At 41.3% G+C, this 20,926-nt stretch overlaps 1 protein-coding gene across 1 annotated transcript in view; it reads right to left on the reverse strand.

Moving 5' to 3' along the window:
* The window catches only part of plch1 (phospholipase C, eta 1), a 300,261-nt gene that overhangs the window by 11,810 nt on the left and 267,525 nt on the right, over positions 1 to 20,926 (reverse strand). Inside the window, 5 exon segments of the mRNA XM_060924490.1 lie at positions 1,504 to 1,583; positions 7,016 to 7,162; positions 12,430 to 12,514; positions 12,614 to 12,738; positions 19,756 to 19,863. Coding sequence (XP_060780473.1) covers positions 1,504 to 1,583; positions 7,016 to 7,162; positions 12,430 to 12,514; positions 12,614 to 12,738; positions 19,756 to 19,863 — 545 coding nt within the window.

Genomic DNA, 20,926 nt, shown 5'->3' on the forward strand with positions numbered 1-20,926 from the left:
GGGAAATTCGGAGCTGCGGTGCCGGCGATTTGCCCGATCTGGCCTACCACGACATTTACAATTTTCTTGTTAATCGTGAATCGTGTTACACTGGCAAAGCCCTCAAAGCTTACAAGAGCCTGGAAGCTTATAAATATTTTGTTGCGGGATGGGTATCCCAACTATACCTCTGGAAGTTCCCGAAGAAGAATGTCTACTTGATAACCTCACGGGTAAGTGGCATTAAGACGTTTATCATAAAGAGACTATGCAGGACGTTTTATCTTAAGAATGTTCGAAATCTAAACTCAGTTCCAGATAATGACAGGGTTGTAAATATGTATGTTTTTGTCTGAAAAACAGTAAATCTGCGCAGCTTCCACGAAAACGTGGGCAGTTTTCTTCTCATACTTCCTATTTTTCATGGACTGTAACAGCATTTGCTTATTTAGTAATTTTAATACAGAATTTACTCTGATGAAATTATTCAGACACTCCAACGCCCCCCTAAAGAAAAAAATCGGATCTGCGCGTTTCAGCCGTGAAATGGCGTCCGCCGTTTGCATCCCTGTTTAAACTCATAGGTTAACCGACTTTAACCGGCTAATGAGGCTCGGTGGTCGGTCAAGATTTTTTTTAGTTTTCGCCATCCCTACTATGGATTGGCCTTTCAAAGGCATATATGAGCCAAAAAGATAAAACATTGTCATAGACTAGGCCAGGGTAGTAGGGCTAGGCATAGCCATTTTAAACATTACAGACTGTCTAGTTTCTAAGTATGCAGCTATCATTCAATCCGAAAATCAACTTAACAGATGTACTAGGAGTATTGAATTAGAAGATTACACCAAATGCTGAACAAGATATAACCATTCTCGAAAGATCTACTCCCACACACTTGATAATTAGAACGGGTTCGTCTAAGTTCTATGCGCGGCCATGCCGTCCAAAATGGTGGATAACGAATATCACGTGACCTCGTGACGTCACGTGCACGCTCTCTATAGACAACTCAGTGCTACACACCTCGTCGGCTGTCAGCTCATGTACGACTCGAGTTCATGGAATAACTTAAATATTAATTATATCAGATTATTATATAATTATATACAAACTGTGTTTCTACTTCTCACTTGACATGTAATTCAATTCTTAATTAATTTATATACTTTGATCATTTATTAATTTATGTCATTATTATCGTTACTTTACTTGTCATTACTATGTTGTTAAAGAAGTGACAGCTTGGATGGCAGACTGTCTAACTAAGCTGTCGTCTTGCCAAATAGCTTTTTAATTAAACCTGAACAGTTCTGAAAATTCTGGCAAAGACTAAAACCTCCTGTCACCAGTTGGACACCAACCAGCAGTCACATAATGTAGTGCTAATCCTAGATACACTTTGTTAAACATGTCATGTTAAAGGTAAAGAGTGATATTAATTTATGGCATATTCATGTCAAATTAGAAAATGACAGATAAGGGAAAAGCAAGTTCTTGATATGTGTAATGTCATAAACTCACCTTGCCATAGAGATCATGTACTGAGATATGGACAAAGATGGATGCCTCCATCATCCCCTCCAGATAGACGTGTCTATAACCTGTAACATGTTGGAAAGATCAAGAGAATGAGTCTGACCAGATTTCAAGTAAAATATTTTGACTTCCCAAAAACAGTTAATGCCTAAATCTCAATCTTGCTTTAGTACAAAGGATGCTCATATCCATGGGCTAGCAGAGCTAAGCCTGCCGTCTTTCAAAGGTAAAAGATAAATCAATATAAGGTTTAATATTTTGGGGTATCCGCTTCATCTTATTGGTAGCTAACAAACATTTTAAAGAGAATTATTTGTGATTTTCTTTTCCTTTTCTTTTTACCGAGTGTAAAACACACACACACACACACACACACACACACACACACACACACACACACACACACACACACAGGATGATACAAAGAGAAGCTGTGGGCTTACTGAAATGAGCCCCGCACTGTAGGTTCATGCCACCAATCATGATTTACTCATTGTCATTATTTTTCCATGAAAATATGTCTGGAGGAGAAACTGAAAGTTCATAGACTGAGCACATCTTGCCTAATCAAAGTACAAATTACACAAAAGGACGTTCAGTGTTTTTGGTTTGAAGAAATGGGTTATAACTTTTCTGTGAATCGTGTTTGTTATTCAGATGAAACGCGGTTCAGATTCAAATGTCAAAAGTTATATATAAACTTTTAAATTATATACGAGTGATACATATGTATATACACACACACACATATACAGTGGGGCAAAAAAGTATTTAGTCAGTCACCAACTGTGCAAGTTCTCCCACTTAAAAAGATGAGAGAGGCCTGTAATTTTCATCATAGGTACACTTCAACTATGAGAGACAGAATGAGAAAAAAAATCCAGAAAATCACATTGTCTGATTTTTAAAGAATTTATTTGCAAATTATGGTGGAAAATAAGTATTTGGTCAATAACAAAAGTTCATCTCAATACTTTGTTATATACCCTTTGTTGGCAATGACAGAGGTCAAACGTTTTCTGTAAGTCTTCACAAGGTTTTCACACACTGTTGCTGGTATTTTGGCCCATTCCTCCATGCAGATCTCCTCTAGAGCAGTGATGTTTTGGGGCTGTCGCTGGGCAACACGGACTTTCAACTCCCTCCAAAGATTTTCTATGGGGTTGAGATCTGGAGACTGGCTAGGCCACTCCAGGACCTTGAAATGCTTCTTACGAAGCCACTCCTTCGTTGCCCGGGCGGTGCGTTTGGGATCATTGTCATGCTGAAAGACCCAGCCACGTTTCATCTTCAATGCCCTTGCTGATGGAAGGAGGTTTTCATTCAAAATCTGATGATACATGGCCCCATTCATTCTTTCCTTTACACGGATCAGTCGTCCTGGTCCCTTTGCAGAAAAACAGCCCCAAAGCATGATGTTTCCACCCCCATGCTTCACAGTAGGTATGGTGTTCTTTGGATGCAACTCAGCATTCTTTCTCCTCCAAACACGACAAGTTGAGTTTTTACCAAAAAGTTCTATTTTGGTTTCATCTGACCATATGACATTCTCCCAATCCTCTTCTGGATCATCCAAATGCTCTCTAGCAAACTTCAGATGGACCTGGACATGTACTGGCTTAAGCAGGGGGACACATCTGGCACTGCAGGATTTGAGTCCCTGGTGGCGTAGTGTGTTACTGATGGTAGTCTTTGTTACTTTGGTCCCAGCTCTCTGCAGGTCATTCACTAGGTCCCCCCGTGTGGTTCTGGGATTTTTGCTCACCGTTCTTGTGATCATTTTGACCCCACGGGGTGAGAGCTTGCGTGGAGCCCCAGGTCGAGGGAGATTATCGATGGTCTTGTATGTCTTCCATTTTCTAATAATTGCTCCCACAGTTGATTTCTTCACACCAAGCTGCTTACCTATTGCAGATTCAGTCTTCCCAGCCTGGTGCAGGTCTACAATTTTGTTTCTGGTGTCCTTTGACAGCTCTTTGGTCTTGGCCATGGTGGAGTTTGGAGTGTGACTGTTTGAGGTTGTGGACAGGTGTCTTTTATACTGATAACGAGTTCAAACAGGTGCCATTAATACAGGTAACGAGTGGAGGACAGAGGAGCCTCTTAAAGAAGAAGTTACAGGTCTGTGAGAGCCAGAAATCTTGCTTGTTTGTAGGTGACCAAATACTTATTTTACAGAGGAATTTACCAATTAATTCATTAAAAATCCTACAATGTGATTTCCTGGATTCTTTCCCCCCATTCTGTCTCTCATAGTTGAAGTGTACCTATGATGAAAATTACAGGCCTCTCTCATCTTTTTAAGTGGGAGAACTTGCACAATTGGTGGCTGACTAAATACTTTTTTTGCCCCACTGTATATATTTCACTGAGCCCCTGCTTTTACCATCTGTCTTTTGTCTTTACTCTCCTACACTTGTATACTGTAACAATTGATATTTTGTGATTTGGGGGTCACCCAGAAGAGGATGTGTTTCTTTTTGAGTATGGTTCCTCTAATATTTCTTCATCATGTTGACTCAAGAGGGTTTTCCTCACCTCTGGCTTACTTATAAATATTGAACAGTTATTCCACAAAATCGAGTCGTACATGAGCTGATAGCTGTAAGTCATGTACGACGAGATTGAGTGGAATAATTGTTTTATTCTATCCACATTCACTGGATTTTGAGAAACAGTGCATTTTTATTTTTTGCAAATTCAATAAATAAAAACTTTATCCAAAACGTCCGACAAAATCATTTCCGCCTAGGCGGACTTCTTGAAAACCTATCGATGGCTGCACGAATTGACTTTAGTGTTGTTGTTTTTTTGTAGAAAGTGCCGTCTTGCTTCCACGCCAAGGTATAGAATAGCTTTAGACATTTATTTAATTCTTCCTTCGACATTTCAGTGATGTAATTTTCAAACTTCTTTGAGCTTTTGAACCATTCTAAAAAATTCAACAAATTTTAGTGCTTAACCTTCATCCTACCAAGTGGGGTCCATCTGGACCCCGCACCTATATATTTGTTTGCCATTTTAAAAATATGTGACATGCTGCCTCACCGTTTTATGAATTTGTCGGAATTTATGTCTTAATTAAAACACTAAAGCACCAGAAGATCAGCTTTTTGCATTGTGAAGGTATAATTAATTTGTTACTGGGGTCCAACCGGACCCCAGAGTAAAATTTATCTGTCTTTCATTTTATAATTGAATAGCGCACTGAAAGTTAGCTTCTTTTTGGTTGTTTCAGATTCATAATGGCTAACAGACAAAGACAAGCTAGATACACAGCAGCAGAGGCCTTAAGGCAGATTCTGAACACAAACAATGACTCTGAGGACAGTGAATTTAGTGACTTATCGGGATCCGAGGCAGATCACATCTCTGAAGCCTCAGATCTAAGTGACACTGAAGTAGTAGTTCAGCAGCAAGTACATGCAGATGAAAACAGACCCACTGATCAAAATCCAGAAGAAATAGGGAACCATGGTGCTGCAGCTGCTCCAAACAGAGGCCCTGGAAGAGGCTGAAGGCGTGGTAGAGGCCGCGGTAGAGGCTGTGGCCGTGGCCATGGTAGAGGGCAAGGACGAGGTAGGGGACAAGCCCAGCCACAAGGGGATGCTGAAGGGGAACATCTAGGTGATGAACCTGCTCAAGTTGCTCATCCATTGGATCAAGACCAACAGAATAACCAGCAAGGTGTACTACAAGGAAGAAATGGGACTGTATGGCAACAGGCACCTCCTCCAGGTGGACGTTGACAGGCTCAAGACATCATTAGGAACCGACCTGGTGTCACTAATGAAGCTGAACGTGCAAGTATTGAAGAGGCCTTTCTTTTGTATGTGACACCTGAGATGATTGATATTGTAGTTCATGAGACAAACAGGTATGCCAGAAGATGGAATCAAGAATGGAATGAAGCACACCAAGAGAATCAAAGAGGAGAATGGAAGCTCCTCGATGATATTGAGATGAAAGCCTTCCTGGGTCTTTGCATACTAGCAGGGGTTCAAAAATCCAGCAAAGAACTAGTGGCAGCTTTATGGTCGGAAACTGAAGGAAGACCACTGTTCATAGCTACCATGTCCAGGGGAAGGTTTACTGACATTTTGAAATTCCTCAGGTTTGATGACAAAGCCACACGTGAAGCCAGACAAGCTACTGACAAACTTATAATACCTCAGAGAAGATGGGAAGTACAGTAACATTCCATAATCAAACTACCAATGATTGCTGTATTCAGTTTTGCCTTAATATAAAACTTACAAGGCATTCCTTCTTGGGGTCCGTGTGGACCCCACTGCTGCAATAAGCACAGGCTGCAAAACAAAAGCCCTAAATTATTTTACAATTACTTTTTTGTTTTAAATTCTGTAAGAAAAGACCTAAGTTGTAATCCAGAATGTTTTACAGCTGCATGAGCTGCAAAAATCATGTATATAATGCCAATTTTTTTTGTGGCGCTATAATTTGCTATGTGTATGCTAGTTATTGCAGTGTTATTGCATTTATAATACATCACTGATATTCAGCAGTAGTGGATTTTGTTCTTCAATAAAGTTATGTCTGTTTGCTGCATTGAATTGGTTCTTACTGCATTGATTTCAAGGTATTCCCTCCTGGGGTCCATACGGACCCCGCCTGGTAGTTTGTGTATGTAAAATTGGCTGGTAGGATGAAGGTTAAAGATGAAGAATGTAAACAAACCGGCGAAATGACAGTAGCCATTTGTGAAAATGCTATAATAATAATTCTTGAAAAATAAAAAGATACATTCTTACCATCAAATACATTTATTCCATTTTTTTTTTTTTTGCTTATTTTGTATGTTTTGGCGGTTTTGTTTTCAAGCAGAGTTTTTATTTCGTTCTCGATTGGTTCAGCAACACGTGCCACCATTTTGTTTTTCTCAACTCACAGTATATGAGCTGATATCCTAGTAGTAGTAGAGTATCCAATCAGAGTGCATGATTGCTCATATTCAGTGAATGTGGATAGAATAAATCTAAATTTACATATCTCTCAATCTACATCCGGAATTCTGTAAAGCTGATCAGTCATAATATCTCTTGTTAAAAGAGACAAATAAAATGAACTATCAAAAAGTACACACTATGTACCATCCTATATCATATTTAGCCAACCACTAACTAATAATAAAGTCTATATTTCACAACCTAGAGGTGAGAAAGTGTTTTTTTTTTACTGGTGCACATTATTACCTGCCAGTACCCGATGTTCTGTTACTTCTCTCACACACTGCTCCTTGACACCACAGCATCCATTTAACACAAGATTTCATCCTGTCTCACACAAAGCCATGCTCATTCATATACTTTCTTGTTGTGTCACACCCAGTGAGATTTGTTTCACTCGGGTAAAGGGAATGATGGCATTCTAATCTGACTCTCTCTTCTCATCCACCTGCCATCCCCCCAGACAGCCTGTCTAACTAACTGTACTATGACATCTTCATGCAGAAGAGGTTTGAGTTCTCTTCTCTCACCTGGCATGAGGCTTGTGAAAGCGACTGTCCTCTGGCCCACGAAGTCTCGCCCAATAGGATCGTGATCCCATACTAGAAAACGTACTAGTGCAATCTCAGGCATGTGCAGGGTGAACGATAGGGTTTCCTCCCACACTGGGTTAAAACCTGCATTCAGAAGCACACAGCAAGATAACAAAGTGCACAAATATATATATATATATATATATATATATATATATATATATATATATATATATTACTGAACACACACACACAACCAAGAAAAACAATGTACAGTACATCGATAGACTCTCAGCTTTTGACATAAATAGATGTCCATTATCACTGATCCTTTATAGATGCAACTTACTGAGATGCTGATTAGATACTGAGACAAGCCACCATTAACCAGGGGGTTAAACTGGTGTTCCATACCCTTAGGGGTAGTTAGAGGTAGGGCAAGGGATACTCAAAAAGAAAACCACGACATTTCAGAGAAAAAATAGAAAATACTTTTTTTTTCCAGAAATGTATTTCAAGGGAGGCGGCACGGTGGTGTAGTGGTTAGCGCTGTCGCCTCACAGCAAGAAGGTCCGGGTTCGATCCCAGTGGCCGATGAGGGCCTTTCTGTGTGGAGTTTGTATGTTCTCCCCGTGTCTGCGTGGGTGTGCTCCGGTTTCCCCCACAGTCCAAAGACATGCAGTATTGAGGTATTTCACCTGACGTCACAGGGTCACGTGATGCCCTGGTGTCCGCGATTTTGGACGGCAAGCTAGCTAATGTCAACATCATCATAGCTGGTATGTTACTGTAGCAATGTTTACGTTCAGTCATTTGGATGACTGTTAAAACCTTTCAGTCTCAAGTTTTTCCTTTACTGGATTTACTAGTTTACTGAGCTAGCGCGCGCTAGCCGGGCTCCCGGCTTGCCCGAGCGCGCTATCTCAGTAAACTAGTAAATCCAGTAAAGGAAAAACTTGAGACTGAAAGGTTTTAACAGTCATCCAAATGACTGAACGTAAACATTGCTACAGTAACATACCAGCTATGATGTTGTTGACATTAGCTAGTGCTAACAGCTAGTTGCTAGTACACTGCTACAACTACACTGACCCTAATAATACAGTTCTTAGTCATTGCCTGGTAACAGCAAATTTATAACGGGCCATGTCTCAACAGACTAAGAAGTTATTTCAATGACATTTAATAACATTTTGTTTATCCTGAGGACTGAAAGTAAATGAAAATGTGAACAAACCTTAGCTGTAATAAGATGGCGACCACCGGCTCCAGGGACGACCCGCTGATGTAGGCATGTTACCCAGCCTGACACAACATATTTGTAGGCATCCAAACTCTTATACGCTTTCAGGTCAATATCTGTGTATGGCGATGGGTTTTTAACGACATAGGTATACAGATCATGTGGGCCGAAGTCAGGTAAAGACGAGGGCTTCGTGTACTTCCGTACATCAGTGAACAATCCTGGTGGAAGCAGGTAAACGTCGTTCTCTAAGCCTGCTAACCTCAATTTTTGCAAATACCTCTCCCTCTGCTCACCCTGTAAATGCCCTACGTCGCTGGATAGTGAAGGTGTTTTCTGCATCTCGCTCCTTTTTCTTTTATGTTTTTCGTTTGTTGCCTTCCTCGCATTCAAACTGATTCGAGCCGTGCCGTCCAAAATGGCAGCATCACATGACTTGGTCACATGAGTGAAATACCTCAATAGGCTAACTGGTGGCTCTAAATTGACCGTAGGTGTGAATGTGAGTGTGAATGGTTGTCTGTGTCTATGTGTCAGCCCTGCGATGATCTGGCGACTTGTCCAGGGTGTACCCGCCTCTCGTCCATAGTCAGCTGGGATAGGCTATCCCTGTTGGACAGGATAAGCGGCTACAGATAATGGATGGATGTATTTCAAGGAATATGATTCAAATAGATTTAACGAGACTGTCAATGATGGCGTAGCTCACGCCGGCCCCGTCTAGTCCAGAAGGAATGATCTAAAGTGGGCCAAATTGCGCAATAAATGTTGCAAGCTATATACACTATATATGTACAAGCTATATGTAGAAGCGATATCCACCCTAGGAATACCAACCTATTTGCCAGAAAGAATCCAAAATGGCAAGGAATTGACCGAGAAGAAAGCGATTTTTGTTGAACTGCTCATTAAGGCTTAATTAGTCCATAACTTCATTAATGATTGCAATTATGCAAATCTGGGTAGAAGTTATATGCAGCCTAGGTAGCCCTACCTTCATGCCAGAAAGAATCAAAATAGGTGAAGAATTGAGGGAGAAGAAGCGATTTTCATGAAATGTGGACGCCGCCGGATGACGGACAATAGATGAAACATGATGGCATAAGCTCATTGCCTGTCAGCCGGTTGAGTGAATAAATAACTAATTAACTGAACACTGGAATCAGTTTTATAAATTATATAAAAGTCCAGGATATGGATCCTTGGCTTAAAACCAGGGGCGCAGATAGGATTTTTGAACTGGGGGGGACTGAGCTGTCAGCAAATGATTCCATTTTGTGTAAATGCATATATATATATATATATATATATATATATATATATATAGTGTGTGTGTGTGTACTGAAGCTTCAATATGCATTTGAATTGTGAGTTTTCTAACTGAATGAACATTGGTAGACAAAGGCCTACCTGGTCAACATTGCTCGGTTTTTGAAAAAACGCTGTAGCTAATTGTTTTTTTGTTTTTTCATTGTTGACCCCACCAGGGATTGCCTGCAGGCCAGGAGGACAATGTTAACATCTTGAATCTCATAATTTCAGTTAACAGTTGCTGCTTACTAAAATAACATTATACATAAAAATAACAACATTAAAAGATATTCACCTACAGCCTAGAATGCTGTTATTTTACATTTAGCCTACTTCAGGTAAGTCCAAATTCCTTCTTATTATTATCAGACGAGCTACTCAACATTACAAAACAAGTATTTGTCACATCTGGGAAAGGCAACAGGCAGAGGATATTTACATCTTTTGGTTCTTGAAACAAACGCTATGATTTTTTCCCCCCTCTTCTCTGGCTTAATGTGGCAGAAAGATCACCAGCTCGGTCATTAGACAGTTGTTTAAGATCACTATGGTTACCGCGACAGGCAAAGTCCCCAGCTCTCCTTAGGACCCCGGGGTCGAGATGGTGCGTTACATTTACATTGGAAGTCGGAACTTGGAGCTCCGAGCAACATAACCTCAGAACTGAGCGCTTCCCAGTTTAAAAACTGGGACATCATGGAACATGGAATTCGAAAAAAATGGCCAGTTAATGAAATGAAACGAAAACCTCAACGTTTATGCTGGGAGATGCTGGATTTCAATGCTTTTCCGACTTCAAACTTCCAACTTACGAGTACAACTGAACGCACCATTAGTCGCAGCAGAAACACCGCTGCTATCAAATGGATGAGCTGTGCAGTGTTATTAACCGAGAGTTACGTGGAAAATGAACACCTTGCTTTTCCAACTCTGTAAGGATCTGCTCCAGCCTACACCGATTCAAGAAGGGGAAAATGTGGATTGATCACTGACAAGGCTGCTGCTGCTGCCATTTCAACTTTGTGCTGCAGTGTAAGTTAGTCTAACTAACGGAACATTAATCCTCACTTTTTCTACCTATGTGTGGCGCCTTACATAGGGACGGTGGGTGGGGGGGACAGATGGGGGCTTCTCAGTGGGTGCATCACTAAGGAGAGCAAACCTGTTCGACACGTGACGCGGAGAGGAGTGGTGCTCCCGTGGGCGAGCCTCAGCGGTAGCTTTGGCTCTACGCTTATGCCGCCGAGCCGTCACCCATTCGCCCCGCTGTAAGGGCTCTAATGCCGGAGTTGGGGGATTACTAACTCCACCTAGGGCGTCCAGACTTTCCCTAACAGAAAACGTGGAAGCATCCAGCCAGAGCAGGTCATGATATATTTTACCATATTAACATGCCATTGTTGTGTGTTATGCCTGATGTAAAGACTCTCGTCTCTCCGAGCCTACCACACAGATTTAATACTTGTCATTTTTAGGGCATACCTAACAACGTGTTTTCTTTCTCTCTCTCTCCCCCCCCCCCCATCTGTCCCTCTGAGTTACATGTTGATCCTGGGATTGAGATGCTGGCCTCTTCTGCCCCTCGGACCTGCTTGATCCATCCTGGTGCCCTGTGTCTGGTCGGAGTTTTATCGCCCCACTCCTGTGAAGGACGGCCCCATGAGGACAGTTGAGGGTTATACCTGTTAAAACTGTTAATATTATAGTCAGGCTGTCTGTTGTTGCCCAAATGAGGATGGGTTCCCTTTTGAGTCTGGTTCCTCTCGAGGTTTCTTCCTCATGTCGTCTGAGGGAGTTTTTCCTTGCCACCGTCGCCACAGGCTTGCTCATTGGGGATAGATTAGGGATAAAATTAGCTCATGTTTTAAGTCGTTCAAATTCTGTAAAGCTGCTTTGCAACAATGTTTATTGTTAAAAGCGCTGTACAAATAAACTTGATTTGATTTGATTTGATGGGGGTCACTATAAATCTGGGGGGGACATGTCCACCCTGTCCCCCGTGCTATCTGCACCCTTGCTTAAAACATCTTTGAAATGGAGTCGTGAAACCCAAAAAGAACAGATGTGAGATCATGTGAATAATTTTTGATCACAAAAAGCAACATGAAAATCAATAAATCATACATTTAAAAAAATCACAAGTGCAAATAATTACATCATTGACCACATTAGGAATAAGTAATAATAAAATTATATATACAATAACTGGTCTGTTTATTAGGAACACCCATACACCTGCTGTTCTATGCAATCTCTAATCAGCCAATCCCTTGACAGCAGCCACAATGCATCAAATCATGCAGATACAAATCAAGAGCTTCAGTTAATATTCACTTCAAACAGAATGGACAAAATTGTAATCTCAAAGAGTGACTTTCTTTCACTGTAGTATGGGCGTTGGTTTGAGCCAGATGGACTGGTTTGAGTATTTCAGAAACTGCTGATCTCCGAGGGTTTTCACACACAACAGTCTCTAGAGTTTACACAGAATGGTGCGAAAAACAAAAAAACATCAAGTGAGTGAGCGACGGTTCTGTGGGTGGAAACAAACACCTTGTTGATAAAAGAGGTCGGAGGAAAATGGCCAGATTGCTTCGAGCTTTTTTGCCAGGAAGGATATACTAACTCATATAATCACTCTTTACAACCGTGGTGAGCAGAAAAGCATCTCAGCATGCAACAGCAGAAGAACACTTTGGGTTTCACTCCTGCAGCCAAGAACAGGGATCTTAGAATCAAGAACAAGTTCCTATTAAAGTGGCCGGTGAGTGTATAGATATATTTTTAGTCCAGATGGAATCTTATTTCTTTTTGCACTTAGTGTGAGTAGGTGATGGCAGGAAAAAAACAAAATTACCATTATCATCAACAACCCGGGTCTGTTCTTTACAGCAGTCTACTGGAAGGCCAATGATCTCCACCTCCACAAAGGGGTCAATAATCTGAGAGAAGAAAAAAATAAAAGAAGGAAATCTTATTCATTTCAGACGTTCCATTTGTATTACTGTGAATTATGGTTAATGTGATGTTTGTGAGCTGACCTCCCCTCGATCACCCAGCATGGAGTCAGGTGGTTTAGGAAGCTGCTGCCCGCTGATGATTTTCATAACCAGCTGTTTTTTAGGATACGCTGGAAGAGGGTCATCGCTGTACGGATTATAGGAACCTGGAATACAATGAGAAACACGAACATCTTTTAAAAAGTCAGCAAAATTCACATTGATACAATGATGCAAAATGTAATCAGCCAGGACCTATTTGATGTCTGAAGTTTGCTTCTTTAGTTTTTCACATGGCTAAAGTCGCTCACAAGTAATGGAAGTCTGTCTCACCTAAAATCTTTTTTGTAAATCTTTGTCTCAGCTGCATCCAGTTCATTATCAGTTCTGAGGATAGTTTAGGCTTCAAGGTTTATATTAAGGTTTATAGTAAGTTATAATAAGGTATCGTTTCTATTTTTGAAAAAAATTACACAGGTTTTGGTGAGGCGGCACGGTGGTGTAGTGGTTAGAGCTGTCGCCTCACAGCAAGAAGGTCCGGGTTCGAGCCCCGTGGCTGGCGAGGGCCTTTCTGTGTGGAGTTTGCATGTTCTCCCCGTGTCCGCGTGGGTTTCCTCCGGGTGCTCCGGTTTCCCCCACAGTCCAAAGACATGCAGGTTAGGTTAACTGGTGACTCTAAATTGAGCGTAGGTGTGAATGTGAGTGTGAATGGTTGTCTGTGTCTATGTGTCAGCCCTGTGATGACCTGGCGACTTGTCCAGGATGAACCCCGCCTTTCGCCTGTAGTCAGCTGGGATAGGCTCCAGCTTGCCTGCGACCCTGTAGAACAGGATAAAGTGGCTAGAGATAATGAGATGAGATGAGAGGTTTTGGTGAAGTTTTCTGTTAACAAATCTAACACTTTTGGAAGGAGTCTCCAGTGTGAGCACTTTGTAACAGTCAAAGGTAAAGCTGCAACATTGCATGTTCCAATACAAGAAAGTTTTCAAAAGAGATGAGTTTACACTTTCAGGTTTCTCTAGAACATGACAAGCCACATTTTTGTTGTTGTTTATTTATTCACGAGAGAGAGAGAGAGAGAGAGAGAGAGAGAAACTAGTGATAAAGCCAGGGTTCCTACTGATGCTCATCACACTCGTCACTGACAAACATGTCAGTGACGAAGAGAAAATTACTAGCAGTCATCACAGTGATGAATGTATTTGTCATCATCATAAGTCATCTTTTCTAGAAATTCCTCCGCAAATCCCTACAATTACTGAAACCCAACCTCAGTGACAAGACAGCGGAAAGCCAGAGTGTAAGCTATGAGCACATGATTGTGATCAATAAAAATTGACTACATGTAGTGACCAGGGCAGCACGGTGGTGTAGTGGTTATCACTGTAGCCTCACAGCAAGAAGGTTCTGGGTTCCAGCCCAGTGGCCAACGGGGGCCTTTCTGTGTGGAGTTTGCATGTTCTCCCCGTGTCTGCAAGCGTTTCCTCCGGGTGCTCCGGTTTCCCCTACAGTTCAAAGACATGCAGTTAGGTTAACATGGGGCGGCCTTGGGCTGAAGTGCCCTTGAGCAAGGTACCGAACCTCCAGCTGCTCCCCAGGTGCTGTAGTATGGCTGCCCACTGCTCTGGGTGTGTGTGCGTGTGTTCACTGCTTCAGATGGGTTAAATGCAGAGGATGAATTTCATTGTGTGCTTGAGTGTGCATGTGACAAATAAAGGCTTCTTCTTCTTCTTCTTAAAAATGAGCACCAAGCTTTTGACCAATTGCAGTGCGTCTTAATCAGCCTGGTGTGGTGGTGTAATTATCTCTGCGTGAACCAAACAATGGCACAGTCTAAGCTGGCAAAGTTTTTTGGGTGGACTTCCTCAAGCACTGAAGATGATTTAAGGACCAAAACAACCATGGGAGAGGCACACTCAGAGCCCCTACCGTCCCCGAGCACATCGGACAGTGTCTGCAATACAGGGGTCGGTAAAAAACAACCAAAGTGAAAGTGCTGTCAGCCAGCAAGCAACTGAAGGGCTCTATGTTTCAGGCGGCATGGCATGTTGAGTTCCCATGGTGAAAGTATGATGAAAAACACGGTGCTATTCTGTGTTCAGTTCGTAATTCAACACGAAAATCAAATCCCTTCACTGTTAGTTGGTCCAAGACTCTTCTCAACTCTGTTCAATTGTAAATCAAGTTTTGTGTTTAAGTAAAGGCTAAAAGGAGTCCTAATACCTCTTTTGAATAATCCCATGCCAAAATAACCTTAAGGAAGCTCAAACTAAAGAGGTTAATTTTAGCTTGATGGTGCACAGGGTGCCCAAAATCAAGTCTTTCTTATTAGATGCTGGAGTGGAGCCCAAATTTTATATGTGATGGAGAGGCCTAGCTATAGAGATCTTGCAGTCACGTGACCGGAAAGTACACAGATGCCATCTTGTCGGTAAAAAACACAGCTGAATACTGCTGCACTCGTGTACAGAATGGATCAATTTCAACCGACGGACTACACGGCTCATTTTTATAATGAACAGATAACTAGATATATGTCTAAAATAAACGATCTACAGATTAGTGACCCTTATGGCTTACCGGACGGAGTTTTCACGACCGTGTCAGTGGATATTGAACTGCCGGAGGTGGAATACCCAGACGTGTATAATTACCTCATTAACTTTCCCTCGCTGTTCAGTGGTGAAGCACTGCGTGCTTATAAATCTCTGGACAGTTATCTTTACAGAAATTCAGGATTTGTCAGCGACTCAGATGTGGCATCTTGTAAACAAGAAAATAATCCTCATTGGATGGGTAAGTCACTTAAGTATTACTAGTACTGCACTGACCAGCCAATTATAGAATAGAATAGAATAGAATAGAATAGAATAAGGTAATTCCAGCTGTAATTCCAAATCGTCCATCTTGTTTACCATGGATCTGGCGTTGGAGAGATAGAGGCTTAGCAGTGGAGGTTTGAGTGGCTGTTTTCTGAGCTTAGTCAACAGGCCGGCTCTGCAGCCTCGCTTTTGCTTCCGCTCCCGGCGCCGCCTCCTTCGCTTTGCTTCCGATAACAATCCACGGAGACCCCGCTGGTCTCGCTATCTCGTCCGGAATGTTTTTTTTTTCTCTCGTCCGGAATGTTGTGCATGCGATGGAAATCGCTACAAACCGTCATTTTCTGCTGGAAACCAATGTCCAGTAAGTCCATACGGTTGTAGTGGATATTGAAGTCCGGTACAGATGAACAACACGCAAAAATACACATAAAAAACGTGCACAGGTAGGGAGAGCTTGTAGCCGCAGCCATTGTAGTAGAATTGTATATAGTAGGGTTTTCCAGAAGAAAAGGTAGAAGTAGAACCAGAAGTAGAAGGCGGAAATATGGCGTTTGACCGACAAGATGGCGTCTGTCACAATCTGGATCGGCTGTGACGTCACATGCAAGTGCTCCATATCTGTACAAATATTTGAATTGTGCCAGTTTGGTTGGTAAAAACCTGTATTAAGTCCACTTTGATGAGTCAGTAACTAAAAAATTCAGACTAAGTGAATTAAAAATTAGAAAAAAGTGAAGAATACTTCTTTGACTTGATTTTTCAAGGAAAAAAAGTGGAGAATATTTTTTTTCAGAACCCAGTGGGAACCCTGTAAAGCAATAGTATCTTGCTACTACAATGTAAAAAAAAAAAGACATAAAATAACTTGTTTTGTGGCTGATAAACAACATTAAATATGACTATAAATGGATACACAGTATTACTAAGTATAAGTAAAAATACGTATATTAACCTATCATTGGTAAATTGGTGAGGTATAAGAGGAATAAAAGGTTTCAGCATGGTCTGTCATAGAAAAATAGTCAACTTCAGGATGGTAACAGTAATTCTGCATCTTGTCAGGTCGCATGTCAGGATAATATTCCATAACTATAAATATGAAGAAGTTGAACAATGGAATGTTTTGGGTGGCCAGCTCGGACAATAGGACTTATAGATAGTTTTCACATGACGTCACAGAGTTGGGGATTCCCTAGTGGCGGTCATCTTGCGGGTCAAGCTTACCGTACGGGTGACTGAGCACACATTGTAACCCGCGAGTACAAAGTCTTCAAAAGAACCCAAGCAGGCTATTTAAAGCTAGCAATGGTGCACACCTGTTGTATTCACGGCTGTCGTAATAGGTCAGATGATGACGTCAAGCGGAGCTTTTATGGAATTCCCACTGTACGGGAGCACGAAGGCGAGCAAACAAAGAAACTCAGCATACAAAGGAGAAATCTATGGCTTGCGAGAATCAACCACAAGGATTATCAGCCTTCCAAACACAGCAAAGTCTGCTCCGATCATTTTATAAGTGGTAAGTTGTTTAAATAAACAATCAATTGTGTTTAAGTTTGTTTTTGGAAACCAAAACATCATGTAAACAATCTCTGGAGAATGCCTAACTGGAACCGCTGAGTGTACGTTTACATTGTAATGTACACTTAATATCGCTCGTTTGTCACGTTTCTATTTGACACTTGTCACTTCACTCACCCAAGGGTCATTTTTGAAAAACATTTTAGGTCTATTCTGTATGATTTGATTTGTGTTTGGGATGCAAACAGCGCGCCGTTTGGCGGATGCCGCCTGAATCGCGCAGATCCGATTTTTTTTTTAGGGGGGGTGTTGGAGTGTCTGATTATAATTTCAAAGTAAATTCTGTATTAAAATTACTAAATAAGCAAATCTGTTAGTCCATGAAACAGGAAGTATAAGGATGAGAAAAAAAAACAGTTTAAATCGGAAAGCTGTGCACATTTGTGCAGCCCGAGCGGTGTGCAGGACTGCGCAAATGTGTGCAGCTTTCCGATTTAAACTGTTTTTTTCTCATCCTTATACTTCCTGTTTCATGGACTGTAATGGATTTGCTTATTTAGTAATTTTAATACAGAATTTACTTTGAATTTATAATCATACACTCCAACGCCCCCCCTAAAAAAAATCGGATCTGCGCGATTCAGCCATGAAAAAGGCAGCATCCGACAAAAGGCGCTGTGAATATATAAAGTTGTATATATCAGACAGCCTTTAAAGTTTGATGAAGTCAGTTTCAGGCTTTGGAGCAGTCTTTGGCAGTTTCAGGCTTTGGCAGCCCTGCATAGTCACTTGAAAATGCATCTTTGTCCACTTCGTAGGGGTCAATTCCCCCAATCAAGGCCAGTTTGGCTGCATACCGTTGTCGTGAGATGTCGTCTAATGTATCTATATCCTTCTGTTTGCTTGATTTTGCCGACATTGATCTTTATTTTAGAAAACTGACTATATAACTTCATAAATTCGTCTGAGATAACGTAGCCGGTAGTGGCGATGGTCCATTTTGTTTGCCCTGCAAGATGGCGGCTGGGGGGCGTTCCCCGGAATGCCGTGACATCAGTGAAAATCTATTGTATCCACATTCACTGGATATGAGCAATCGCACACTCTGATTGGCTACTCTACTACTAGACTATCAGCTCATATACCGTGAGTAGAGAAAAACAAAATGTCAGAGCGTGTTTTTTTCTTAATATAACTATTTTTAACTTAAATGTTTAGGTTTTTTTAAGTCATAATTGCATTTTTTTATTGTTGTTGTATTTTATAATTCTTTGTACACCCTGGTTATTTTATTTTCACTACACATGAGGACCTCAGTGGAAATAAGTTCCCTACTGGACTTTTTTGAGTAATCTTTGGTATAATACACTGTGGTACAATTTTTACTCATTCGCCATTGTATATTTTACAATTTGTGAGTTAATGTATCTAATGTACTCTGTTTTTTATACCAAATAAACAAAACAAAACAAAAAAAAGCTGCTGAACCAACCGAGGATGAAATAAAAACTCTACTCGAAAACAAAACCCCAAAAATTGTTATCAAATGTTTAAAAGAAACAGAAATAGCTAAAAGAATATAGCACCACCAAAAAACCCAGAAAAAGAAAACCCTAAAAATACAAAAAAAGGAACAAAATATGGAATAAAAGTATTTGATGGTAAGAACATATCTTTTTTATTTTTCAAGAATTATTATTAGAGCATTTTTCACAAACCGCTCCTGTCATTTCGCCGGTTTGTTTACATTCTAAGTGGAAATTTTGTTGGACGTTTTGTATAAAGTTTTTATTTATCAAATTTGCAAAAAATAAAAATGCTCCATTTCTCAAAATCCAGTGAAGGTGGATAGAATAAAACAGTTATTCCAATCAATCTCATCATACATGGCTTATAGACAACTCAGTGCTACGTGCCTCATTGGCTATCAGTTCATGCACGACTCGATTTTGTGGAATAACTGTTAAATATACTTTTTTTCCTTAGTGCTATATGTCTTTAATATGATTCTGCCTCCCAAAGTTTGAAGGTGGAGTTATCGTGGAAATGTGGAAGATGTAAGGATGATATTCTAGATCCAGTTTGAACTTAAATTTCTAAATACACACTTTTTGCTTTCATTAAAACATAAGATTCACATATTCCCAAAAAAAATTAGTGAGATAATATTGTATTAGGGCGGCACGGTGGTGTAGTGGTTAGTGCTGTCGCCTCACAGCAAGAAGGTCCGGGTTCGAGCCCCGTGGCCGGCGAGGGCCTTTCTGTGTGGAGTTTGCATGTTCTCCCCGTGTCCGCGTGGGTTTCCTCCGGGTGCTCCGGTTTCCCCCACAGTCCAAAGACATGCAGGTTAGGTTAACTGGTGACTCTAAATTGAGCGTAGGTGTGAATGTGAGTGTGAATGGTTGTCTGTGTCTATGTGTCAGCCCTGTGATGACCTGGCGACTTGTCCAGGGTGTACCCCGCCTTTCGCCCGTAGTCAGCTGGGATAGGCTCCAGCTTGCCTGCGACCCTGTAGAACAGGATAAAGCGGCTAGAGATAATGAGATGAGAGATGAGATGAGATATTGTATTACTTGTTAGCGAAATCAATCTTGTAGCAAATCAGATCACATTCAGTACAAATGTAAAGAAACAAACATCACACATTAAACATGATTTGGCTGATCAAATGCAACTACTGTAAATATGGATTGGTGACTTAAACTAAATACGATCAAATGAACTAATACAGTGATGATTTCACAAATCAGAAAGCAGATTTGTAACAAAGTTAACACTGAATCAAAGCTGGAGGAAATCAGTTTGCATGTTTACCTTTAAATACTGTATATTTGTTCCTACCATTGCACATGGGTGGGGGTTTCAAGACGTAGCCACTTCCTCCGTTCACCATGAACTTCGCCCTGTTCAGCTGCATCATTCGGCCTTCTGTCTGATAGTTCAGGGCCACTTGGGGGGAAAAAAACATACTTATATATTTTTCCTTCATTTATTCATGCTCTTGGGTTATTAATTTATCTTCATGGCCTTCAATCATCTGGAAACAACAACATACTGAAAGCTTTCATTTCTTGTTCTGATGGGCTAAAATGTAAAACATACACAAAACCCAGAAGAGAAGATGGAGAACTCAACTGCAATTTTTTTGTCAGTCCTCACGGATTTACCCAGATTTATTACTCCGACAGTACAAAACAGAGACGCGTGTGTTTACACACCTTCCCTTTTGAGTCCCAGTCCTTTTTATTACTGCCTCCTGCTGTCACTCTTTCCATGTCTCTTGTTCAAAGTCATTCTCTGTTCTGTCATTCACATGTGTTCTGGTGTCCTTAAAGGTCCCATGGCATGGTGGTTTGTTGATGCTTTAAACGGGCTCGTGGAGGCTTCCGGATGTTATATCCGCAGCCTTTCTCGAAATGAACCCTCGGCACGTAAATATAGCCTCCTGGGAGAAAGCCCCATTTCAGCGCTTTTCCCAGTACATCGTTTTACTAATGAGAAGCAGGAGGCGGGGAAGGGTAGAGGGTGAGGGCGGGCCATGGGGGGAGGGGGAGGGGCTTGACCAAGCTGCACGCACACATACTCGCTGCTATCAGCGCCTGTAGCCACGCTGCTAAGACAAAACCCCGTTCTCCCTCGGACTCCTTTCGTAAACTCAACGTGACACAGAGAACAGAGAGTGAGAGTGTTCGGAGTGGTAGTTTACGAACGTATAATACCCTAGGCTTGAACACGCACTCCATAACCAAAGAGGATAGAAGCAGCAACTACAGCAACATAGCGCTTATCCAACAGAAGACATGCATTGCGGAGCAATAGTCAAACATAAGCTCATAAGTTACAGTCAATTTCCAGACTAAACTCAGTTTAACAGAGCATGCTGCATGCTCTTTAGTTTTGTAGCGCAGAGTACCTGGCTAACTGCAGGAAGCGGTTAGCTGCACAGCTAATGTAGCCATTGCTAGGCTAACGCACCGATTTTAAAACACGGCAAAACGACCAGTTATACACT

This window comes from Neoarius graeffei, chromosome 6, assembly GCF_027579695.1.
Source record: "Neoarius graeffei isolate fNeoGra1 chromosome 6, fNeoGra1.pri, whole genome shotgun sequence".
Taxonomy (NCBI): Eukaryota; Metazoa; Chordata; class Actinopteri; order Siluriformes; family Ariidae; genus Neoarius; species Neoarius graeffei.